This window comes from Channa argus, chromosome 12, assembly GCF_033026475.1.
Source record: "Channa argus isolate prfri chromosome 12, Channa argus male v1.0, whole genome shotgun sequence".
In the NCBI taxonomy this organism is placed as follows: domain Eukaryota; kingdom Metazoa; phylum Chordata; class Actinopteri; order Anabantiformes; family Channidae; genus Channa; species Channa argus.
Window position 1 is genome coordinate 20,624,753 of NC_090208.1, and position 26,865 is coordinate 20,651,617.

Sequence of the window (26,865 nt, forward strand, 5' to 3'; positions counted from 1 at the left end):
TTTAGAAGATGGAGAAGTCAATGAAGAACAAAAATTGACTTCTCAGTGAAAAGTGAGATACATGAAAAAGCCAAATCATCCATAGCAAAACCAAATCTCTGTTGTACCCTCCTGTTCAACATCGTTAATTCCCCTCTTTTGGGTTTCTCATCTGCAGTGTCTGACTGACCATACAAATATATGACAAAAGTTGAATTTCAGAAAGGACTTAATTCCTACATCTAATATCTCTGAAGTTCTACATTCTGCCTGCACAGTCTTCCACCCACAGATGGTTTCTCTTAAATGGCTATTTCCAACAGCTATGGGCACAGAGGGGAAATCAAGTGCTCGACCACCGTTTGAAGTCGTATCAGCTACACTTGTTCCTATCACCATGCAATCACTCCATCCACTCCTTTCTATCTCTTGCTAACCCCTCTCTTCCTCACTTATCTCCCTTACGCCCCTAGAAATCTTTGGCCTCCTATCTCGTCTCTACCTCTCTTTCCTTACATATTGCCACTCGTGCTCGCTCCATAATCATTCTGCTTTGCTCCTAACCTCTCATCCTGGTCTGATCCAGAACTGCTCAAGGCACTAAAGCTTTCCCATGTCATACCAGGCGACCTTTGTCACCTCCTGTTCCTTCACTGAAGTAGTAAAAGCTACTGTTAAAAAAAAAGGCTTTTAGAATAACAGATCATCAATTAGTGTGCAGGAGAAACAAATATACTTTTAATTGTTAAAAGATTAAGCATTCAAGCAGTGAATATGCAGGATGTCCCCTACTCACTGCTAAGATGATGCATGCACAAACAGGTATAAAAGTACACACTTAGAGGCTGTGAGAATATTATTCAACACTGCGAGCCTCATTCCGTGAAGCTGCTTTTTAACTGTAATTTTGAGATGATGTACTTCATTTCTATTCTACACTAATGTACTTTAAATGCTTTATGCTAGATAGTAAGTGGATAACTGTCAATATTTTATGTAATTTTTCAAAGAAAATCTTATTCTAACAAGTACCCCAAACTGTAAATGTCACATTTATGTAAGTGAAGTAAAAGGAATAAATTTGCATACCATAAAATGCTCTGACAACGTATCTCTATGCAACAATGCAGTGCAGTACTTTCCATTACTGCCCTCCCTGACCATTATTCCTCCTCCCCTATTTAGTTCTCCCATTTTCTTTTATCCTCCCTCCAACTCTTTATCTCTTCTAATCTCCCCTTCCCATACACCATTCCAGCTTTCTTTCTCTCCCCTTACTCTCCTACATCCCTCGTCTTTCCAACCCCCACCATTTCTCCTACTCCTCATCTTCATGCCTCCCCTGTGCATGCATTCTCTCTCTCTCTCAGTCTGAGGCATGACGCCGCCGGAGACAGATCGCAGTTCTCTCCTCTGGTGCTCTTTGGAAATCAGACACTTTTGTGCAAGATATGGACAAAGAAAGCTAAGAACCAACACTATAAAGATGCAGGTAACAGATGAAGAGGAGAAGTGACTGAGTAGAGGCAGGACAAGTTTAAAGAAAAAGAAGAACTGGAAACAACCTCCCTGAAGCAGAGTGGACATTTCTAAAAATACAAGCTGGCTTACTCCCTGCATTCTGTTATTTTCTCTCTCTCCCTTCTTTTTTGCCATGTCCCCTTCTTGATTCAGTACCTGTTCTGTAGGATTAACATGACTTAAAATTCAATCAGCCTACAGCCTGACAGAAGAGCGAAAGAGGAGGCAGATAGAGCGCTGCAGCTGTCGAGACGAGTGAGGGGTTGACCAACGGGGGGGAGAGAGAGAGAGAGAGAGAGAGAGAGATAAAGAGAGAGAGCAGGATAGAGAGAGAGAGATAGGGAGATGGGTGTTTTTCCACGAAGCTGAGCGAGAGAGAGAGAGAGAGAGACGGAGACAGAGAGATGTGACGGCTATAGGAGTCGCGGTGGAATGATCCGGAAAATAAGGTTAGTCATTTCACATTTTTATCTAGCAGAGGGGAATAAAAGAGGGAATACAAATGTTAGATAGGGATGACAGAACAAGATGAAGGCTTTAAACTTAAAAAGGGATCAAAGGTGCAAAGTGAATACTGGAGGAGAAGATAGACAGATTAAGACCAAAAGAAATAAAAAAAAAACAAAACAAAAAAAACAAACACGGATATGTTAGGAAGAATCTGGCAAAGATGCTGCATATATGTAGCTGCAGCACTAATGTACAGATGAACACACTCACAAATAGGGTGTGAGTGCACAGCTTTAGACCAAGATAATGAGATTGTCTTCTTAAAGGTGGTGGCTTCTGGAGTTTAACTCATATGCAAGGGAATGGCAGTGATGTGGGGGGTAAACTGTTTAACATTTGCGGCACTGATCAGTAGCCGAGTTGTTTCATCGAGTTGCGTATCTGTGTGACTGAAGGAGAAAGCAAGAGAGACGCGGAGACTGTGTGTGCAGGAGAGTATCGCTGCACAAGTACTTAGTCGATGTGTGTGGTAGTAGCGACGGTGATAATGGTGGTGGTGGTGGTGCTGGTGTGGCAACATGTGCGAATGCGTGGCATGGCTGTGCGCGTGCATGTGGGCTCCCGAGTGCGTGTATGGGAACAACAACAAGCCATTGCAGCCTGCTGAGAGGTGTTAAGAGGGTCTAAGAACTATTGATTCTATATGACAGACAGGTGAGTGAGAAGGAGGGAGGCGGGAGACACAGAAGAGGGGGTAGAACTGACAGCAGAAGTTGTGGAAAGAGAAATGGGTGAAAGTGCCTCAAGGGAAGAGGGGTGGACCAAAAATAAAATGATAATGGACCAATGGTTTATGTGAGAAGGCATTAAGGGAACACAAGTACAGTGCACAATTCATTCTCTTCTCTCTCTCTCTGTGCAGGTTTTCTCTGTCTCTCCAGCTAATTGTCAAGTCTCCGTTTCAGCACCTTTCTCCAAGGTCATCAATGAATGACTAATTTGATGTAGGACAACAAAAAGACTGAGTGAAGAGAAGTACGGTGACACAACTGGAAATTACTTTGGGAAGTGAGCAGAGGGAGAGGGAAAATGACACAATGTGAGAAAACTTGCAGCAATAGGATAGAAAGCAAAAGAGAGAGATGAATAAATAAGAAGCAAGGAGACTGGGCTGCATGAGCAAGGGTGAGGAAAAAAAGGAGAGTTGGAGCAAGAGAAGAGGCGAAGGAGAAGGGAGGTGATGATCGCTGACTCCAGGATTCTCCCATAACTGAAACTGCACGAGATATGAGAGAAGTTGAATACCGTCATGTGGAAAGGCTATGAACAGGATTTCAAACAAAGTGGACTCCTGGATTTTTTGATCCGAGGTCTCCTTTTCGCAACATTGGGCTGGAACTGAGCAAGTAATTCTGGATTTTCCAGGTTTTCTTCATCTATAGAACCCTAAAAGGATATTGTAGACTTGGAATTTCTGCAACCCTCTGGTTTTATGACACTGATCTACATCCACCACCTTTTGATGTGTGAGGGGGCCTGTGTGCGTGGAGGGGAGTAGGACAGGTTTCAGCACGGACATCACAAACCCCAGCCCAAAACAAGGAGAAACACCTGGGGCGAGATCTGTGCTAAACATCCACATACACTCTCTCCCACACACATATACACACACCTTGATATCATGTGGAGTTGATTCGGATTATAAAGCTGCACAGACAAAAAAGGTAATGTCTATGCAGTTTCTGTTTGACACACACACACACCTGCCATATACTTACCACAAGAGGTAAATCCATATTTGCATGGTTAGGTCTCTTGTGCTGAATCATTGAGCACATCAATGCAGTAAACACCACCACTCAGTGGACTGGGAACTCAGTGTTCTCTCACACACACACACACACACACACACACACATAATGAACAGATGTGCATTCATAACAACAAAAACATAAGAGGCAAATGTCAGAGTACGCACAGAAAGGAAAACACACACACACGCATGCACGCTCAAATCTCCCACATGGCAGAGGATGTAGGTTTCTTTTCTTATCCTCTATTTTAATCCTTTTCTCTCTTTAACTCCACAATTTTTTGCTCTACATACCCCTATCATGCCGACAATCCTGCTTGCTCCACCTTTCTGTGTGTGTTTCGGTGTGAGTGTCAGCCAGATGTCCTGTATCAGATTACTCACTAGGTGCTTTGCAGCTTGGCTTTCATCATCTTGCCTTTATGTAATCTCACCTGGCAATGTCATGAGTGCGTCTGTGTGTACCATGGTAAGAGTGTGTGGATGTATGGCTGAGACTACGTGGGATACTGGCAGCTGTAGCCCATAACCTAACCTTCCTTTATCAGTTTTTTGTGTAACATAAGCTTTGTGCCAACACATTAAAAAAAACACACAGAGATTTGACACACTGACATAGGAGATCAGACTGAGTGGATATATGGGAGGATAAAATCTGATAAAAAAAAAAAGCACGGAAGACCATTAAAGATGAGAAGTTTAGGAGGAAGGGTTAGGAAGGAGGAAGAGTGAGGCAGGTTGATGTAAGGAAAAAAGGATAGATGGGTAAAATAAAGTAATTATTGGGGGCAAAGCGAGGTCAGACAAGAAGACTGCAAGTCAAAGGAGTGAGGAGCACTGATTGACTTCACTGAAGAGGAAGAAAGATAAATGGGGAAAAAAATTCAAGAAAACAGTAGAATTGATTGAAAAAGAAACCATGACATAACAGAAAAGAGGGGTGAAAAGGAACAGAGGATGAAATGGAAAAGAGACAAGTGATCTGATGAGCAAGTAATTGCATAGACCAAAATAAGACTGCATGACTGATGAAATGATAAATGAGATAAACAAATTTCATAAAGTCTAGAACAATTTGGCATGATAACGTTACAAAGCTGCACATTCCAGCTAGAATAAAAAAGAAAGTCATAATTAGAAATGACAGATGGCCATCATTATAGAGCTTTCAACTGTTTTCACCATTGGCTACAATTAGACCCACAAAAAGTCTGTTAAAGATCACTACCAACACTAATGAGCTATTAGGGATATAACTACAAGGGGAATGTGGTGTACGAGTCAGCTTTTTTCATATAATAGACATGTCAATTATAAGGCACAACCTGAGGGAAAGGTGGAATTCCACCTTACAGGAACAGTGATTACTCTGGAAACAAGAGATATTGCAAAAAAAATAATGAATTAATCACTTATAAAACTATTTTCAGAACAATAAGCTCTTTGAAAAACAGACAGGGCTCATTACTTGATGTGGTGATTGTTTACAGCAGTTTTGACTTGCTTTGAACAGAGCAGGCACTAATTCGGAGGAGATGATGACTGAAGCTTTTTAAAGTGTAACAAAGAGGCCGTTTTATATCCATTAACCAAAACCTAATTCTATAATTGGCTCTGCTCTCCTGCTAGTAAGTCATATGACTACAGAGCAGGTAAATGTCAACTGGTTCAAACAGTGAAAAAAAGACAAAACAAAAGAACATTTTCTCAATTATCTTGTTAATGCTCTGTGCGGCTTGTTGTCGTCAACAAGGATGTCTGTCATTCTGAGGCTACAGTAAGGGATGAACAGATGGGTTGCCACTGTTCAATGTAGGCGACTTGCCAAAAAGAACAGACTGGGAACTGAATGGAGTTAGAAAGGAAAAAATGGTAGACTCGTGAATGGACTGTATGAGCCAAATGAGTTCTCTATGTATTTGTTCTACTTTTTTTCTATAGTCACTGTGTCTTGAAAGATAAGGCAACTAATAAGCTTATCAAGAACATCAATGACATATCATAATTGCCTTTGACGCTTGCCTAACCAGTTGTCAAGGAAACAATGTTTTGTTTGGGCAGTTTTTGAGCAAACGCAGGTCGTAGTGGAACGTTGAGTTTGTAGGTACATGGTTTCTAACCGTATTCTGTGGAATTATTTGGCTATCAACTCAGCGGTTTCTGTGGAATTAAGTCTAAGTCTGCCTCTACATGGACTACATGGATTTATTGAAGAGCAGTATTTATAAATAAATAATTAAATAAATCAGGTGTAACAACTTGTGTCAACCATAACCATTTAGTTACCAGTGCACTCTGTGATTTTAAGATGTTGTAACATTATCCTAAAGCCTGATATCACTGAGAACCATTGTGGTGTCCAGGGCCAACTGCCACCCACCAGGGTAATAAAGCATGTGCTACAGTGAGTTTTCACAAAATATAATAGAATGTTAGTACCTAAAGCCACTGCTGAAGCAAACTAACTGGTTTTAAAAAGAAAAAAAAAAAGAATAAAAAGAAAATCAGCCTTTAAACTAAGTAAAACGTATCATCTGACCCATGAAGACTGAGTTAAGGGACTAAAAGGACTAAAAGCCCAGTTAACTAGCTTAATTATGATTGAACAATAGCTGTTTCAGGGAGGGTTGAGTGCAGTCAATTGAGGAATAAAATCTAAAACAAAAGAGCTCAGTTTTACTGATAGTGTTAAAAAACTGCAATTACGTTATTTCTAAGTGCAGTATCATTGAGGATTAATGATAATTACATGGACTCAGATAAGGGTCGACACAAAAAAAAGACATCAAGGATGAAAATAAGATGTAGGATGTCACACACCTTTCAGACTTAACCAGCTTTCAATCAAGGAGAAAAGAGAAAGATTTGAAACCCTGAAACAAGGAAGCGTGGCCGATGTCAGAGATGGAGCACTTGATGGATCGATGGATGGATGACAAATGTTGGAAGGAGACAAGCGAAAGGTCAGAATGTTATAGATGGGAGGGAGAATAAAAGGATGAGACATCAGGCTGCTGTCAATAGTCAAGAAACAGGTGGTAGATGATGGACAGAGAGGTACAGAGTGATACTGTGATGAAGCTGAATAATTACAAGACTGTTTAAGAAAGGGAGGAACCCTCAGAGGAGGAAGGAAGACTGAGTAATGAAGAATTAAAAGACAAGTGATGACACTTGAGAGGTATATGATAAGAAGCAGGGACAGGGGAATAGAAGAATATCAATGTCTGAAAAGAAAAACTAGAATAAGAAAGCACTGGCAGGCTGAGGGAGAGGAATGGTTGGACAGAAATTGAAGGAGCAGATGAATGAACGGAATAAAACTGATGTGATTACATTTTAGAAGAATGAGTAATTAGATTGTTAGCCCAATGTACAGTAGTACCAAGGAGTGATGGGAATTAGGGGATGATGGGACACAGAGGAAGCGGTAAAATATGTGGAAAACAATGAAAGGATAAAAATAAATTATTAATAAATAATAATATTTTTTTTTAAAAGAGAGAAGAGAGGCTGCCCAGTCAGAGGTGGAAGCAACATTAAAAGTGTAGTACAGAAGTAAGGTGAGATAGCGGGATGAGTGGATGAGTAATTAAACTGTTGACAGACTGCTTAGGCACAGTGGGCGCCTGATGAGCAGAACAAACTGTAACCACAGCAACCGCTGGGGACAGACGGAGAGGGCGTTTTGGGGAGAGAAATGTTGGAGGAAAAATTGAGAGGAGCCACTTGTAAAATGAGGGATGAAGGGAGGGATGAGCAAGGGTAAGAAAAGAAGGCTGAGAAGAAAGAGATGAAGGTCAATGTAAATGCAGGTTTAAGTAATACCTAGAACTGATAATGACTAAGGATCTATGAGCCCCTGCAAGGATTAGGGCGTTCGCCACATATCTGTGAAAGATTATCCCCCTCTCTTGGTACTACTGATTTGAATCTATGAAATTATATTGGAACATTAAGTTTTGGGAATATGATTCAGCTATTCAGGCTGAGAATTGCTAACTAAATTTCACAAAGTACTTTTTAAACTTGCTAATCCTGCTTTGTGAAAAACCCCTGTGGAGATTGAGAGGAAAAAGGCAGCCTGGATTTACACACAAACACACCCAACTTTGATGTGTTCAATCCTATCAGAAAAAGTTCTCACCGACAGCCACAAGTCCAGGCAAAGTGAGACGTCCAACCTGTATTTGAACCATGCAGAGAACCAGATAGATGGCTTTTAACACAAGCAAGTTGCAACTATACTGATTAATGTCATTATGTACTGATCAGGTGGATTGTTTTTTTCTTTACAATCCATTTAAATTTAAGCCAAATTGCCAGAATATATTGAAAATGTCCAGAAATCAAGAGGTTGTTTAAATTCCTAACAAAATATAATTTGCAAATCATTTAAGAAGGTAAAAACCAAGATGAGATGAATCAAGCTAGGAAGTGATAGAGGTTTGGGGAACGACATGCTATCTAAAGTGTTTTAGTACCATATGTTACCCTATATGTAAATATTTACCCATATTTACAGATATGGCCTTGCACAGTAGTAACACCTCTCTGAAAACTACATATATTCAACCCATCACCACTACCCTGCAAACTCACAGGTGTTTGTCAACTATCCTCAACACAAGCAGTAGTTTGTAGATGCTCAAGTGAATCATGGTGCAGAAAATAGCGTGGGTGATGGCTGTCAGAAGTAAACCGAGTGCTACTTAGTCTGCAACACACACAGTCTAAGTCTGACAGAAGCACAGAGCGTTCCTGCCTGTATTAGCACTGCTAAGCGTTAGAATATGAGACACCACAATCAACAAACTCAAGGGGAACCAGTTTCCCTGCAGACTCATTGCAGTGCAATGTTGTATTGCCATTATTAGTGTCTCACATTAGCTCTTTGTGGCGAGTTACATAGTAGTGTGTGATTCATTATGGTCAGAAGTAGCCTCTGTGATCAAACATGTCTTGTAACGGGCCTCATTCAAGTAGTTTTTGATCTTTCATTTCCCACACAAGTCTGTTTGAATGAACTGTTACACCTAGCCTGCCTGTCTATCCCCATTTTGTAAGTCCCTGCTTCAGAAGAGATGCAATAAAAGGTATAAGGACAGAAAATACAATGAAAAAGGTTACGGGATGACACAAAAAAGGTCTACATGAGTGAAGCCAGAGTAGTTTGTGTAAGAGTGTGTGCTTGTGTGTGTAGCATTAATCAATACATCCATCACTATAATTCAGAGGCTTGGTTGGCATCTCATTGACCTACTGTGCTGATTGGGGGATTTTTCTCTTACTCAAGGATTCCCGTTAAAGCTTTGAACCATGCTGAATCATCACATACTTGATACAAATACATAAATGCACACACACTTATCGTCAAGCTGCATCCTGTTGTATCAGCCAATCAGGGCCTATGTATTTGGCACCACAGGGTTTCTGATTGGGCGGAAGTTGTTGACAGCTCACAAGTGGCGTGTTTGTGTGGTGTTTGTCGATCTGCGTTTATGATTGATTTGCAATTTTTGTTGATTAGCCCCAGCTATGTAAACACACACAATTGCACCCAAGCTTCGACAACACACTGGCATTGGGGATGGGGGTTGTGCAAAGGCTGATGTGGAAGTGTGAAAAGGGACAAGATTAAATTGAGGGGGAACAAATAGATGCAGGAGTGAGAGGGGACAGGAGTGAGAAACATGAAAAGAGGAACAAATTAGTTGTACATGGGGACAATAAGGTTGAACTAGAAAGATACGCAGAAGAACATGAAGGAGCCACACAGAGGAGATGAAAGGAGGAGGAGATTGACGGAAATTTGCAAGCGCATTATGTTCAGGGTGAGTGGCAGGTCAGTTATTTTGCAACACTTGTGACAGTGTTTGTCATGCAAAGGCAAATTTGTGCTTGTAAGCAGAACTAAATTAAAGTGTCTGCAAATGTGTGAGTGTGAAAGTGGGTTTGTGTATTTTTCAAGAGCACCAGGATTAGAAACTGAAGTAGTTTAGGTTGAAGACTTTCTCTCTGTGACCCATCACTGACTGCAAGCACCAGCACATAAAATTACCCCTTGACAAACATTTCTCAGATATCCTAAAGCACCAAAGTGCATAAAAACGTCTAGTGACTAGACTCAAATATATTGCTTCATACTGCTTGGAATAGGGCTTACACAGCAGGATATGGTGTTATCACATTTCATGGGACAGAAATTTAATTACAACATTTAGGCTGCAATACTTTTCCAAACAGACACAGTTTGAAACATGCTGATAAAGCAGCAAACCTACAGGTGTGACTCATAAATGAGAGTCTGACTGAAGTCCCTTAAGGCATGGAAAAATGTCAACATTAACTATTTTAACAAAGTTAGCTAAAAGCTCGAAGGATAACTTCACTAATTTTCAACAATCCCCACACAAATGCTAAAACCAACAATGAAGTGGCTCTACATTCAGTGTCTGTCAGTCCTCGACCTGAACAAGCTTCTTTTGCTTGTGCAGACTTCCATTGTTGTCCAAAAATATTAAAAGCAGCCCCCTCTTCAAAAAAAACAAACACACACACTGCAGTACCAAGTTGTATTATATGAGACAATGCATTGAAGGCATTGCATACTGTGGGTCTCTGCTGCTTTGATTTTAACAGAGTTGGGAACTGCTCACTGACCAAGCTTTCCTTTTTATGCCTCTCAAACTCACCACTTTCCTTCTACAAATAACTGATAAACAATGTGTAAAACTAAGATACAATGTTAAAACGCTGTCACACTGTCATCATGCATTTGTGCTAAGATTTTTAAAAGGAAAGTTTGTGTGTATAAAGCAGATGCCAAATCTTTTTACCCCTTGCATTCAACACAATATGGAAATTGCTTCAAGATGAGCAAATGACAAAAACAAAGACTGCCAACTAATAATTATAGGCTGTTATTGGCCCTCAACTTAAACCATGCTTCCATGCAATCTAATCAGATGCCACTGTGCTACTGCCATCCGGAGTAAGGCAGCATCAAAACAGAACAGTATTGAGCTGCCTCTCTGGCACCAATATGACAGCTATCCACCAGTGAAAAATGATTCCTCGCCAAGTAAAACAGCATTGTAGTATAGCAGTGCAACAGACCTGCCAGGGCTGTTTTCAGCATTTCAGCTTTTTATTTCTTATTTGCTCTGCTGTTCCCATCATTTTCGCTGCTCCACTTATCCATCTGTAAGACTGTTAGAGATGAATAGAATGAAACTGCCACAGTTTACAAAATGACTTTCAAAACAGTTAATGCTGAGATCCTACTTTGCAGTCAAACTGACACTGAAGCATTACAAGAAAACAAAAAAAAAAAACTTTCCCAGTGAAGTGAAACAACACACAGCACATAACACAAACCCTTGGTGGTATACTTCTTTATACCAATGACCTTCACGCTAATTTGACTGAATACAACTTTAATATTCAAACGAAAGCTTCGTAACAGATCATGACCACTCCCTGACATGAACTTTGCCAATGAAGTGCCCAGAAAACACTGTCAGCCCCATAGTTTGCCAATTCAATTTACCTCCCAGAAAATTTAATCCCCAAGCTGTGCAGTCTGGCTTTCCAAAGGGAGGAAACAAAATTACAAAGCCTCAGAAAGGAGTGGAGGACTGGCTGCCAAAGACATAACACTGCTACAAAAAAAAAAACAAAGAAAAAAACAAGACTTTGAAAACAGTTTGGTCATTGGATCGGCACACTTCTAAAAAATTATTTTCTTAAAAGTTACACAGGGTCTTAGGCCTTGTCATGAAAATTTCATACTATAAGTTTTTTTTATAACATGTTCATTGTTCTCATAAATATAACAGTAAGGGAAACCAATCAAAGAGGTAAAGGTCTACTGTTAAGATAATTATGGTTCATTCCAAAGATGGCATAATTACTATGAATGTGACTATTTTGGCTACATGGGTCATGCATGCTTAGTACTTGTAGATTTCAGTAAAAGAATGACGGAGCTGGGGCAACTAGCAATAACCTCTAGCATTCCAAATGTGCAAGACTTACAATAATCATTGCAAATGCTTGCTTCTGAGAAAGGGCAGGTAAATAAAGTCTATGCCTGCATGAAATAGGGATCTACATATGGGGAAACTAAACACTATGGTTATCAGTGTACGCTGATGTGTTCACATGAGGCTGATGTCCATTGTTACGGTCAAGATAGTCAAGATAAAATTTTGTTCATTTAAAAGCTGTGAAACGCTCACACTGGTTTCTTAAATACATAAACTGGTGTATGAAGTCTTAATTTGAATCTCTTATACCAAGATGGCAAATACAAAATTAGCAATATGACAGGTTGAAACAAAGCAAAATTATCTGTACCTATGTTTTAGTGCTTGAGATCTTGTCCAGGTCTTAAAGATTCATTAATTGGTGAACAAGACCAGTGATTAAATTTTGCCACACCATTTTCAGAATATCAGGTACTTCAGTCTAGTGTTTGTGTAGAACCACTAGAGAAGATAAAAAAAAACACAGAACAGGTACCATTAGTTTCCCAACTTTCTGACTTTTCAAACTTTTCCTTTAATGAGCTTTATTAAAAACTAGTATTGCTTATCTATATGAGGTACTGTAGATGTGAATTGTGGCAATCTTTAAAAAGCCCAACTTCAAAGCCTCCACCAATATTCTAATGTTTATACTCCAGACAGCAGAGTGGCTTGGTTTCTTTGGAGTGTTGCCATATTTAAAGATTATAGACACTTTTAAGGACTCCTTACTTAGAATAAGGTGCTGTAGCTGAAAGCACTCCACTGACTCCACTCTAATGATACACGCTTGTCTCCAAAAGTCAATATTCTGGACATAAGGGCAAAATGTTCGATGCTCAGACTGCTGAAGAAAATCACAAAAGCTGAATTTTTTATACTTTCCATGCAAGAGCAGTAAAATGTGGAAATGTGAAAACAAATTCTTTATATAAGCCTTTTAATTCCTAAACCAATGCAGAGGTGGAAGTTATCCAGAGGTGTAATAATCAACTGAAACAAAAACATTTTTAAAATCTGACTGTGCAATGTTCCAGGAATAGAAACAATTATCAAAATCTTCCAACTAGGATGGATTCCAACAGGATTTAGTCAGAGAGGGTCATGCATACAGACACATATACACATTCAGATACACAAGCACTTGCTCTCTACACACGGATTGTTTTTCTCTCGCAGCACTGAGGTTTGGGAGGAATTAGCAAATCTGAGTATTTCAGAAGAACTGCATTACTGTAGAGCCCGCTGTGCGGAGACAGTAGTCTTTATTTTATTCTTTAATTTAAATACATTTCAGTTCTTCTCTCTGATTTCCCATTCTCTTCTTTCACTACAAACACCACAGCAGCCGCCCCCCTCATCCTTAAATGGCACCTACCTTTACACACGAACACAGACATATGACTGGGCAGGCTAAAAAAGAACACCACAAAGCGCTTAATGTCTCACATTTTCAGATTTGTTTACTTTGTGAGAGGCAGGCATTTGATAAAGACCATGCTTACATGCTACTACTATCACACTTCATTAAAAGCTGAAAACTTTTGACAGAAACCCAAAACCAACATATGGACATAAGATGGAATGCTTTTTTTTCCCCCTCACACACCATTTACAACCTTGTGCTTCCTGGACAATATTCATCAGCATCAAAAAATTATACTCACTTTGAGTTATTTTTTTAAACCAAGTTGCTACAAGCAAAAATAACAAAAATGCATAAAAAAATGCAAAATACATTGGCAATTGAACATTGTTGTTTAGATTATCTGATTATTTTTAATAAAAGCTTTTTTTTGTAAAGAAATATGCTACACAATTTATCTTAATGTACAGAGTTGCTGTGGAAGCAGGGAAGCTGGGTTGAGGGTGGCAGAGTGGAGCGGAGCACAGATACCAGCACTAGCTTGAGTTGGAAATATTGCAGGTGTAACTAACTTAATATCTGACCCATGATCTAGGGTAAATGTCCTAATTAAAACTTTGAGACTATGGTGAGGGCTAAATTATGGCAATATATCTGTCAGTGTTTTGACCAGTAACCGCTTTTTCTTCCATGTGCTCTTTAGCTGATAACCTTTTACGTTCATCCTTGAAACCACGGCTGCTGTCTCAGTCCAACATCACGACAGTGATAGCCTTACAAACTCATTTTTAACACAGCTCTCCCTTTCCCTAATCAAATCCACCCATCCCTCCCTCATCCTTCTCTCTGACAGTGATGAATGGCAGCCTTCACCCATTTATCGCCTTTACATATTTCTCTGCCCATCTGCTTAACGACACACATTCATACACGCTGATTTTTCATCCCTCTCTCTTTCCACCTTCTTCAAACTCTTGTTCTTTTCTTCCTTTGATTTCTACTCATCCTCACCTTCTCACACTGGGATCCTATTTTCTTCCAGTCCTACACCCTTCCCTTCTCCATCTTGTGCACCCTTCTCCCATTTTATTCTCTCTCCCCCTCAATGAATTTCATGCAGTTAGCTTCTCCTTGCACCACACGTCACACGTTTTTGTTCCATTATACAATATTATTATTGTCGTCCATGTGCTTTCTATACATCCTCAATGACTGAAGAGGGCAGAATATGACGGGAATGACAGAAGTGATAGTATCAAAAGAATGAGTGGGCTTACAGTACACACGACTGCTGCACAGAGAGGCCACGTGGGCGTTCTTTTGTTCCTTGCCTAGAGAGGGAGAGTGTGTGTATGTGTCTGCCTCCCTATAATTATCATTGTGTGGGAAGACTGTTTTGGTATGCTCACAGTTGTTTCTGTATGCAACATTCACCTAATATCAAGGGCCTGGATGATGAGTAAGACTGCATGCTAGAAAGCCTGGGTGTGATTGAAAGAATTTTGAAAGAGTGTGATTGAAAGAGTGTGTGTGTGTGTGTGCGTGTGTGCAGGTGTGTGTGTGTGAGTGTGAGTGTGAGTGTGTGAGAGAGAGTGAGTGTGATAAGGTTGTCTCCAAATCCGATTCCAGTATTTATGCATATTATGACATCAACCAATATAGCAGAGCTCATGTACAGGTAGTCAAATGATGTCACTTTCCTTTTCTACATATAGTAGTCAAACATGTTCATGGCATGGCAGTGACTGTCTGTTGATCAAAGCCTTGTGATGCACCTATCCACATCCCAATCAGATCTGTGGATTACTGTACTTGTGATAAGTAGCTTTTGAGAGCTAATACAAATCCCCTTGTTTATAAAGGCTGCAACATTCCCTAAGTCGATTTAAGTCGATTATGGGCTAATGGAATTTCCTTGTCCCAGAGTAGAAGCACAAACATCCACCAACATGCAGATTTCCAAATACATATACATACAGAGTTTATTAACATTTATAATTCTGGCTGGCATTTAACAAGGCGTAGCATTTGTAACACTCCACAGAAAATTAAAGAATGCTACCAAAAAGAGAATGAGACTTAAAGTGCAATAGGCCTTACCATGTGAAATAAAGAAATAAATGGGCTAATGTGTCCTAACAGACACATTAGAGCTTTAAAAGTCATGGCTGAAGCTTCTCATAATTGCATGTGGTTGGATCAGGTTAAAAAGTATCACAGACAAACACTGTTAATGGAGGTTCATCGTTCTAAAGCTATTACCGTGCTCATTTTATCTGGCTTTGGTGTCCTGGGGCTGTGGTGGGTGTTTACACAAACTTTTGAAAATTAAGGTGAGGTTAGGCTCAGACTTGCAGCTCAGAGTCATGCACCAACATTGAGGGTTCTCAGTAGTTCCTTCCACAGACGCTTTTAGCTCATTTTCTCGCTCTCACTTGATGCAGCCTTTTTGCTTTCTCCACCTGTCTGTTACTTGCTCTCTAAAGGGTTGAGAGTTCGTGCAGGGTAGCGTAGCAATAGATTTCCCAAAATAGAGGGGAAATAAATGGTGAATATGGTGCACTGGCCTTAAAACACACAAAACACAAACACACATGTCTTTATTGGTCTTTTATTATTGCCGTCTATCTGCTTAGATTTCATTTCTTTTATTTCCCCAAAATTATCAAGAAGGCTTGAAATGAAAAGAGCTGTGTGGGATAGAGCAGGAGATTTTGTCGTGCACACATTTGTTCATTCCCTTCTTATTGTGAAATTATCACAAACACAGAAGAACACTTAAAAAACATGGTGGGAGTCAACATCTACAACTTTATACATTATGTGGAGATACTGACTGACTGTAGTGAGTGGTAACACAGACAGTACAGATACACACACGTGCTGTATGTAGTACTCCAACATTAAGTGTACAGAGGGTCAAATTTAGTTTTGCAGCAGAAGTGCACTAAGCAGAAAAAAAGCAAATAGATATGAGGAAAAAAAAATAAAATAAAAAGCTATATTGGGGGCACAGCTGCCCCCTTTGTAGTACAATCCCCATCCCCCATCCTAATCACCATAATTTTTTAGTTCCTAATTTTTTTTGAATAATTTAACAACTTATTTGTTATTTATTGTTCCTAGCTTATATATAACCTTTAGGCATTATTGGCTAATTTTAGTTAAGTACACCCATTAGAAATTGGGGAGTGTTGCATCAGGAAGGGCATCAGTCACCAAAAACCTGTGCCAATTCAACTTAAGGACAAATGATCCAATGTGCCAAAAGCCTGAACTGAAAGTACAGAAAAATTAAAACATTTGTTTCATGTTGGATTGTAACCTCTGAAACCTACAGCTGCCTACTGCTACAGTTTCGGAAAAAAGTCGGCCACATGTATTAGGATTGACCTGGTTAAGTTTGTTATGAAGTTTTAAAGACCCCCTTAGAGATTTAGAAGGGTTAAAGTACATCCCTGCATGAGGTACATTAAGTGTCATTATTTTTCAAAGATAATGGAGTCACATCTAAAACTTAACATGCTCCCAGCACCTATAGTACTGTAACCGAGCAGCAAACAAGTCAACACAATCATTAGTGAATGTATGTACAATGTGTTGCTGAGTGACTCCTCCTATAAAAACAATTGGCATACCTGTAAAAATCAAACATTTTGTATGATTACTACTTCTATTGGGAAAGAAACAACACAGGAGAGTGCAGTAAAAAACAGAGTAAAAGAAAAGGAGAGACTAAGAAGACAAGTGTAAACGAATGGGACATGGTCCTATCCATCTCTCTGGGTCAGATCGATTACCAAAGAGGCGGATTGGTTACACCCTACTTGAGAGTTTGTCTCTCTGTGTCAGAAAGCTTCAGGACTGCACTGCTGTAGTTGTAGATGAGATCTACTCTTTAATAAAGGAAGAGCAAGAGTTGAAGAGGAGAGGTAGATGTAGAAATCAAAATAAAATGATTAGGCAAGGGAGGAAAGGCAGACTAGGAAGGGTGAGTGTCTGTTAGACAGGCAGAAATTGGCAAAGAGTAGAACAAAATAATGTGGGTACAAAGTAGAAACTGAGGGGTTGTAGTATAGTGTTTGCATAGTTTTTGACTGAAACTAGAGAGGGAGATCAGAGAGGGCAGCAGAGTCAGCAAGTGATAGAAAAGAAAAAAAAAAAACAAAACAAGGTGGAAGATGGAGGTGACAGGGGGGTGGGGGGATGGGGGTGATAGAGGCGGTATGGTAGAACTGTGACTGATAACTTTGTCGTATTCAGGTTGCCTCAAGGGCAGACAAGACCGAGAGAAAGAAAGTGAGGGAATGAGACATAAAGAAAGAAAATGTGGAAATTTAAAGAGCAGCCAGAGGCAGAAGGGTTATAAGATAGGTGGGCAAGGATGGAGAGACAGGATACAGATAGAGGAAAAACAAGGAAGAGCACTGCAGTGAGAGATAAATGGTTGAGGATGGATGGCACGGAAACAAAGAACAAACCCTACTAAGAGAGTCAGTGGAAGAAAAAGAGCAGTAAGCATGTCACTGTAGGGGGGGAGGGTAAAGGTGTGGGTAGGCATAACACAGGAAGAATGCGAAGACTTTCACAAGGAGAAAAGGGAGCAAGGAGGTGAATATTAAAGACTGAGCAGGAGAACATGAAAGGCAAGGAGGAGGGTAAATTATTATGAGTGAGAAAAATTCATTTAGGAACAGAGTAAAAGGGAAAACAGATACGTGGTGAGCTACTGAAAGATAAAGGTCAAATAAAGGAGTGGAGAGAAGAACTGCACAACAGGAAACTGCGTGAGCCTCTTGACATTCAAGGTGCCATGGATAAAGTAAGCAGTCCAAGCAGCGAGCATTAGCAAAGTATGGGGGTAAGCTGGTCAAGCCAGCACTGAAGGGCCCTGCTCATTCTACAACACCTGACGTTAGGTATTTTCAGGGAAAGACGCCGAGTAGACACATTTTTAAGCAGCATTTCACTTTTGCTGAGGCATTTCCCCATTTTTGTATGCACACCTCCACAGGAGCTCAGGAACAGTCAACTTCCAATGTCGACTGCCCTGGGGACTGGCTGTCACTGCAGGCATTCGTGACTTTGTCTCCTTCACACACCCCGCCCAACTTCTCCTAGCTCAAGCTTTTTTGCCCCCTTTTCATTTTTTGAACCTGATGAAACTAGACATAAGGAAATAACTATCTGTAGTAGAATTGCTTTTCTGGAATATGTGTTAGGGTGTTATTTATAGGTCTGGTTTAAAAATGGTACTGACTTTCTGGTCATTATTACAGTTCCCAGAGCAACCAAGAGCTACTCAAGTATTTAAAGTTAAGTAGCAAAAACCAAAGGCAGTGTTTAACAATTTTGTGAATGTAGCCCATTACAGCTCCTAGGAATGGGGACAGTCAGAAAATGTAAAAACCTCAGATTTAAAAAGCAGATTTTTTTTTATTTTTTAACACAATGGGGTTGTTTATCTTAGCAATGCAAAGATTCAAAAATGGGACACTGTTGTCTAATACAAAGCTAACATTTTGGAAGCAGACCAAAGCAAAGAAGTAAGGTGGAGAAAGCAAAACGGTCCTGAAAACCTGTGCTTTGTTAGTCATACAGCTTTAATACGTGAGCTTGGTAGTAAACCCTCGTCTACTCTGATGCAGGAGGAGCAAAGCTAGCAGCAAATGAAAAACAATTGAGCCAGCAAATTGCGTCAACCTGTAAAGTCAGCATGATATACGGTTATGTCTGTTCGTTACTCAAAGTATTAGGTTGCATACATTATATCCTCAAGCCGCTACTCCACTGCACAGGTCTCCAGATTGCACAGTATAAAAATACACCCATCTTTCTCCAGTGATGTTAGTTTCTGCCTCCGACTCACCGTCTGATTCTTTGTCTCCTCACTCTAGTCACTGAGGCTTTGACTGTTATCAACACTCCCTGTCACTCTCTGTATCTAGGTTACAGTTGCTATGACAACTACTATGCATGCCAATCAGTGGCAGTGACTCATCTATAAGTTATCACATAGCTAGCTGTATTTAGGAATGTGTGTGCACACAGCATTGTGTTTACAGGGAGATTTATGACTCTTGTTTATGACTCTGAGATCTACATTGTGTCTGACTTAAGAGTGGCTGTTGAAACAAGGCTGATAAGCTAGTGACCCATTTCGGGTCCCTGACCCAAAGTCTTAAGAAGGTTGCTATGATATAAAACAAGTGTAATCCACTCTCACAGGTTTCTAGGTAACTGTTACTATGGGGACTGCCTGTGTTCAGTCGCTCAGAATGTTGTTGCTAGGCAATGTTCAGTAGAGGTGAAGAGATACACAGAGCTGTGTGTGCTTGCAAGTGTATACGTAAGAGGTGCAGCAAGACAGTATGCGTAGCAGGGGTGTCAACCCTTTCTTTACATTGATTTGTTTTATGCTGTGAAGCACCAAGTGGGAAATAGTGCAGAGTGGTACTTATTTAAGATGACGCCTTGGCCCACAGGAGTATAATGTGTATACATGTGTGTACAATAGGCTCTTGTTCCAGTTCTGTCTAGTCAGAGTAGGTGGAAGACAGGAAAGCAGACACAAAAACACTTCAGACATCAGTCATGCAACAATGTCTGAGCAGCAAATGAGTCTAAAATCATATTTTGCTCTTTTTCTCCCTCTCTCCAGGTCTGTGGCTAGCCAGGTGTTCTACCATGCCTGTCCCCCTACCCCTCAATCCCCGCCGAGAAAAACACCTGCCCCACACACACCTTCATCACGAACAAAGGGCAGCACATTTCACCTTCCCTTCTCTTTTACCACAGTCCATCCTTTCGCTCTCTCTTCTTCCCCCTCTTCTGGTGTCATCTTTGCCCTCCTCATCCCATCTTATCCACTGCGCCTGCCCCAGAGCTACAAAAAGAACCCTTCCTGACTCTGTTGCTTTCCCTGCATTTCACTGGCTTACTCTGGTCACATGCTGCCTACTGCCATCTTTGATTGGAGCAGGGGAGACTTGGGGTGTGGTCTCCGCCTGTCCCTTCCACTGTGTGTGTCGAAACCTTTCAGAATCCCTCAGTACGCTCTGTGCAGATAAGGGCCTTCTGTTCGTCCCGCCACATGTTGACCGGCGCACAGTTGAGCTGCGACTGGCTGACAACTTCATCACGGAAGTGGGCGGGATTGACTTTGTCAACATGACTGGCTTGGTTGATCTGACTCTGTCAAGAAACACCATCCACTTGATTCGACCAATGGCCTTTGCTGACCTAGAGAGTCTGCGGTCGCTTCACCTGGATGGTGAGTTAAAACTGCTAAGATTAGGAAAAATATTCAAATAAATGAAGTTGATGGAAATGCTGTTTTACAACTATGTGTCATAATTTGTATGCGTAGGTAATCGCCTGACAACACTCGGACCAAGGGATCTTTCAGGCTTGGTCAATCTGCAACATCTAATAGTCAACAACAACCAGTTGATTAAGGTCTCTGCTCAGGCCTTTGATGACTTCTTGCTCACACTGGAAGACCTTGATCTGTCCTACAATAACCTCAAGAGGTAAGCTTCTGTTTTGATTAGCCACACCCTTGGCTTTGCATTTTCACACAATCTGCTCTGCTCTGATAAGCAGAACCGCACTCGTAATACTCAATGTAATACCCTAGAGTTTCCTGTGCGCGGGACTCAATCTCAAGTGTATGCTGCAGACACACAGCTTAGATTCCAAAACCTAAAACGGACAGTGAAAATGCCTTGTATTAGCTCACAACACTCAACACAAAGAAAGAAAAAAAAAAAAGTTCTAACTGCAACGACAAGGATAAGCGTGTTCACAACAACTTGTGAAGACTGAAAATGAATCATTTTTAATGAGGTCCTAATTGTCCTAATTATAAAGACTTGATAAAGACATGCCTGAGCTCACTCCACTGTGTATGATTGAACATTGTTAAGCTATCCCATATGGGTCCTGATTTAAAGTATTTCATCTTTAAGACAATAGAGACTTTTACAGCATCACTGTTCCAAAAGACCAAATAAGTTATAATAAAGATATTCGTTATAAATCCCATCCCCCTCTTGGTGCCCCACTACATTGATGAATTTAGCAGCTTTTGGCTGTCTGTACTTAAGAGGTTTGATTTGTTGTCTCAATAGGGGCTATCTGGCCCCACTCTGGCCTCCATCAAACCATAAGGAAAGACTTTTAATGATCCTTAGTAATTGCTGTTTAACATTTGTTGTATTCAAATCCAGCAACAGCTTGTGTCATGGGGGACTCTTTAGGTAGTGGAGGAGATAATAGAGATGAAGAGGCCCACTCGTGAGGAAGATGAACCTGGCATCATTTATAGGACACTGACTGGAATTACCATCTACCTTTGCACTTCTGTACTGCCTAAATCTGACCCCTGCTAGGTTTTCTTGCTCATTATACAATGAATTTGAGAACGATAAAATGAATTGTATTGTATTTTAATTCAGATCTTCTCAAACATCTTGCTTCATTCACCATTTTTTGTAAACTACACCACAAATGAATAAATCATTATGCCAAGGACTTCCTTTCCTACTCTACTTTATACAGTGGATAAAGATGGTGACCATCTGCTGTTTGTTGCAGTCTTCAGTAATTTTCACTGCTAAATTAATAAATGTACAAAGCTAAACATTTTTTACCAGCAAAGTGATCAAATTAATTGTATTTCAACTCATTTAATTCAACCAAATGAGTTTTGAAATGAACCAACTAATGTGTGATAGAGTGGTAGAGTTCTTTGTGCTCAGTACAGGGAGCGCCACAATGTGTATCCGAGCTACATTATTTCAAATTTATATTATGCACACACTCTACTAAACAGAACAACAAAGAAACCAACAATTTAACAATAACACCAAAAATAAATACAATGCTTCATATTTATTCAGTCTTCATGGTTCTCACTTGTCACATTTGACACATTAATTTGTCAAAAAATAGCTCGTAAGTAAATGCTTGCACAAAAGAAATACTAAATGACTATGAAAATGGGTCACAGATGGGACTGGTAAAACCTAGAAAAAGAAGGATTGAGAAAGAAAATGAGCATCTGTTGTTGTTTTCTGTCATTACATTCACCATTAATTAGTCTTTGCTTATTCATGTTTAAAGCAGAGTAATAGTCAAAAGTTCTCAGAATAGTGAGAAGAATAAACTTTGATCTAAAAGTGATGTAATCATTCTTTAGCCATGGTAATGTCGTAAAACAAAAGCAACTGTCAAATCAGTGGATCAGCTGTCAGAAAAGCTCTCATCTTTGAGAGGTTTCTTCTCCTCTGAACAGAATATATGTCCAATCTCTTCAAAAAATCTATTATTTCAATAATCTCATATTAATATGGAAATAATTATTTTTTTCTACAGGGTGCCATGGGAGTCTATACAGAACATGGCCAGTCTGCACACTTTGAACCTGGATCATAACCTGATAGACCACATAGCAGAGGGAGTTTTTGGTGAGCTGTATAAGCTTGCAAGACTGGATATGACCTCCAACAGGCTCCGAACCCTTCCTCCTGATCCCCTCTTTGCAAGGTAGTTCTTAAGCTTCATCTTTTATGATTCTTTAAGTGGCTTTGTGGAAATAATCTTTGTCAAACACACTGCTCTGGCTCTGGAACAGAGTTCATTGCAGACATCTTGTGACATTTTTAGTGACAACATCTACTGGACTATTTAATGATACTGTACTTATGTATGGTATGTATGCCAGTCCATTGGCCAAAACGTACCATATAAGGCGGCACGATTAATTGTAGATGTATTCCTTAGTAAAATAAAATGAGACGAAAGATTTTTCCACACTATAAATGGAAAAGCCAGAACAACTGCAGAAGTAGTTGCAAGGTGAATAAATAAAGGGCCTCGCAGGTCTCTAGTGCCCACATATTGGCATACGTTTTCAACTTTGAAAATGCTGAAGGCAAATAATGAGGGAGGTAAAGAAAATCACACTCATTGTAGAGGTGCCAAATAAGCTCCAATTAACTCAGAAATAACTATCTCAGAGTCCAGGTGCAACACAGTCTATGAACTTTGACTGTGCACAACAAAGATTTCAAGCAAAATGCAGGGGTGTTGTCATTCTAGTGACTTACAAAGTATGAATGTGTTGTATAGTATGTGAAAGACTAAGAGTACTGCTGTATGGTAAGCCACAAATAGCTGTAGTTCGTTATCAAATCAGACTTTCAGGTTGTCTACACCCATTTAAAACTGATTGTCAAATCATAGCAACAATTTCCATCAACTGTGGTCTTATGCATTCAAATTTAGTCAAACCTGAGTGCTTCCAATAACCACTTCTCAAGTGTACTCTTCTTTACTTTAGACTAGTTTCTTAATCTGTTTTTTTTATAAATTACAGTCCACACATGACTGAGAGCTTAAGTCACCCACCTGTACTTTAGATCTTTGTATGCAACCATGGGGGAGTATAAGCAGCAGCCTCTCTTATATACTTCTGTTTTTTCCCTAAATGTTTATTCTTGAAGTACCAACTGTTCCCATTCTCGCTCGATACCTGCTGCCACGATTATACCATTATATACACCCTATATCAAAGCATTCAGCTTTGTAAAAATAAGTTTGAAATAATATGTAGGTACTAGTCAAGCACAGATCATTTCTCCATCCATATGTTTTTGCTTATACTAGACATATTTTTTCTTCTCTCAGAACAATGTGCCTCATATAAGGCAATTACACAGGTTTTTGAGATGCAAATACAAGGGTGTCTGAGTTGCTAGGGATGTGGTATTATGTCCTCTTTTTTTGACCATCTTCCAGAATCCTGCTTAGGCAGTAAGCCTTAAAAAAATCGTGTGTTTTTCTAAATTTGCAAGTTAAACAAATCTGAATATACACAGACCAGCTGCAAAATGCTTGGAGCAGTACTACTGTAAGGTATCGCTCCTAGGTAGATTCTTAACCACCTATTGATACTCTTTTAAACCATTAAGTAAATGCACAGAAATTGTGTCTACTGTCATCTTTAGGTCCCAGACAGGTGCAATAAGTCCCACCCCCTACAACGCCGTCATTAGCCTAAATTTTGGAGGGAACCCACTCCACTGCAACTGTGAACTGCTATGGTTAAGAAGGCTTATTCGTGGAGATGACATGGAGACGTGTGCCACACCTGTTCACTTGGCTGGAAGGTAAATAAACATCCAATTGTAAATAGATTAAAGGATTATTAAATTGTTAAGTGCTCTGTTCTGCAGGTGCATTGTTCAGGAAGTTTTGTTATTGAACTTTACTCTTAAACGGGCGGATGAGATCACTTAGATCTGCAAAACCCTGCTAAAAAGGATAAAAACATTTAGGAAGACAAATTCAAATTCCTATGCTTTGCCAAAAAAAGAGTTATTCTGCTTCACCCCAAAGCCCCCTTTCATATAGACCTCATCTGTTTTCTTTATCATCTGTCTTCAGATATTTCTGGTCGATTCCGGAGGAAGAGTTTACTTGTGAACCACCTCTCATCACCCGACACACCCACAAACTGTGGGTGCTGGAAGGCCAGAGAGCTACGCTAAAGTGTCGTGCAATTGGTGACCCAGAGCCAGTAGTCCACTGGGTTTCACCAGATGACCGCATTATTGCAAACTCATCCCGGACAAGCTCCTTTATTAATGGGACCTTGGATATCTTAGTAACAGTTGCCCGCGATGACGGGGCGTACACTTGCATTGCAATAAATGCAGCAGGTGAAGCAACTGCCACAGTTGACCTGAAAATTATCCCTCTGCCTCATCGGGGTGGACCAGGTGGTAACACAGGAAATAACAATGTGAACGCCAAGAACCAGATGAATGTGACCAATGGGATTTTACGGATCGATCCAGGCTCCTCGGACATCAGCACAGGGAAAAACGGAGGGAATAACAACGGCATAGGACATGGAGGTGAGATGGAGGATGGAAAGAGAGGCGGAGGGGAGGACGACGAAGGTGACCATGGCAGGGCTTCTGAAGGAGAGAGGGTTGATGGGGGGAGCATGGAGGAGGATGAGGTGGATGAAGATGAGAGGAGGATGGTTGGTGTACAAGGAGTTACAGCAACCTCAGCCCAGATCAGATGGGATTTAGGGGATTTGTCTGCGGCTTACGTTGTCTGGATGTATCAGATACAGTACAACTGCACCGCCGATGAGACCCTCATCTACAGGTCAGTTCAACATTTGTTATATAATACATTTGATGCAAACAATGGGAGCCATCATGCATTTGATACCTTAATTTTGCAGAAGCTTGGATTCTTCACCAGTGTCTGAAATCACTTTAGAGCAAACCCCACAGCCAATATGACATTTAGTGTCTTCCAACTCCTTAGATATTTATCAATTACAGTCATGATATTTCATGACACAGCTTCACCAATACATGGATGGGTGGATAACTCAATGGACAAACATTTAAGGAATAACAACTATTTTGAAGGAGGGGAATTTTGTGACAGTGTTCCTTGGAACATGAACATTTTATCATTTATAATGGGATCCCTTCACACTTCACTGCCCAGGTTTACTCACCATGGTTTCAGGAGGAAAAAACAAACAAACACAATTTTAGACAAAAACACCATATAAGTGTGGGATATATTTTTTGAAAAAACATGATGTGAACAACTACTTTGCCGAAGAAAACATTTTCATAGATGCAAAACAGGAGCTGTGGTTTGCAGGAGATCTAAAACCATTGAAAGCCATAGTAGCACAGGAGAAAAAAAAAAATTTAAATAAAAAAGATAAAAGAACAAATGAAAGCATCAACCAAATCATGGATAAAGATTTAGAATGAAAAAGAGGACAAATGACATGCAGAAAAAAAAAAAAAGGATTGATGGTTACAGGGTAGAAATTTAGATACCTGGTGCACTACATGCATTACACCTCTGGACCATACATGAATTGTTTCTGCATGATCTCCAACTTCACTTTCTTTTTATTAACGTACATGGATTGATGGAAGATTCATGTGTGTTAAACATTTAAAACCGTGAGAACATGTTAAGGAACGAACAGGCTAGGCGGAGTGCATCCTCATGGCATTATTTGATTAAATTCCATATGATTTATTGAAAAGATTACAATATGATACTATGCTATATACTAAAAAGTAGTGAAGGGACCCAACCATGACAGGAAGAAAGAAAAGAAAAGAAGCAAGTGGAAAGATGATTGAACATATGAAAAACTGTGGGAACTGGTCGTTCCTCACTTTAATCATTGCTTAACCAGAAGTCCTTCTAGTCTACCATCTTAAAGGATGTCCCAAATCTCATATTTCTGTTCTAAAAAGCAAGGAGGAAGGATGCACAAGACTATCCTCCATCTAGTCAGAAGTAGAGGATTTGTGTTAACTGTAAGTCCATTTGACAAGAGAACCATGAACCATTTCTTCATTCAAAAGTTTTTATTCAAGTTCCATGATTATATCCTACAATTAAAAAATACAATAAAATATCCAGCCATTAAAAATGGCATATTGTAGTACGTTTCACTTATCCACTTTGATATAACTGATTTGAGCACAGTAAATACACACACTAAATGTATTTGTCGAATGGTTTATAGTCAAACAAACGATAAGATAAGAGAAAAGTGGAGTGTGGTAACTCTGCATCTTTATTACATGGACAGAGAAAATGTAATTTTAAAGTCTGTTAGCTTATCCAGCAGAGAAACT

General features: G+C 39.9%; 2 protein-coding genes across 2 annotated transcripts in view; one reads left to right on the forward strand and one right to left on the reverse strand.

Moving 5' to 3' along the window:
- The window catches only part of pcxb (pyruvate carboxylase b), a 255,727-nt gene that overhangs the window by 74,263 nt on the left and 154,599 nt on the right, over positions 1-26,865 (reverse strand). The gene's annotated exons all lie outside the window — the stretch shown is intronic.
- LOC137138331 (leucine-rich repeat and fibronectin type-III domain-containing protein 4) overlaps positions 1,246-26,865 on the forward strand; it is a 39,182-nt gene continuing 13,562 nt past the window's right edge. Inside the window, exons 1-7 of the mRNA XM_067525431.1 lie at positions 1,246-1,949; positions 2,873-3,674; positions 19,821-20,432; positions 20,529-20,691; positions 22,538-22,708; positions 24,172-24,333; positions 24,611-25,345. Of these exons, the coding sequence (XP_067381532.1) occupies positions 19,847-20,432; positions 20,529-20,691; positions 22,538-22,708; positions 24,172-24,333; positions 24,611-25,345 (1,817 nt within the window). The 5' untranslated portion in view covers positions 1,246-1,949; positions 2,873-3,674; positions 19,821-19,846. The remainder of the gene's footprint in view (positions 1,950-2,872; positions 3,675-19,820; positions 20,433-20,528; positions 20,692-22,537; positions 22,709-24,171; positions 24,334-24,610; positions 25,346-26,865) is intronic.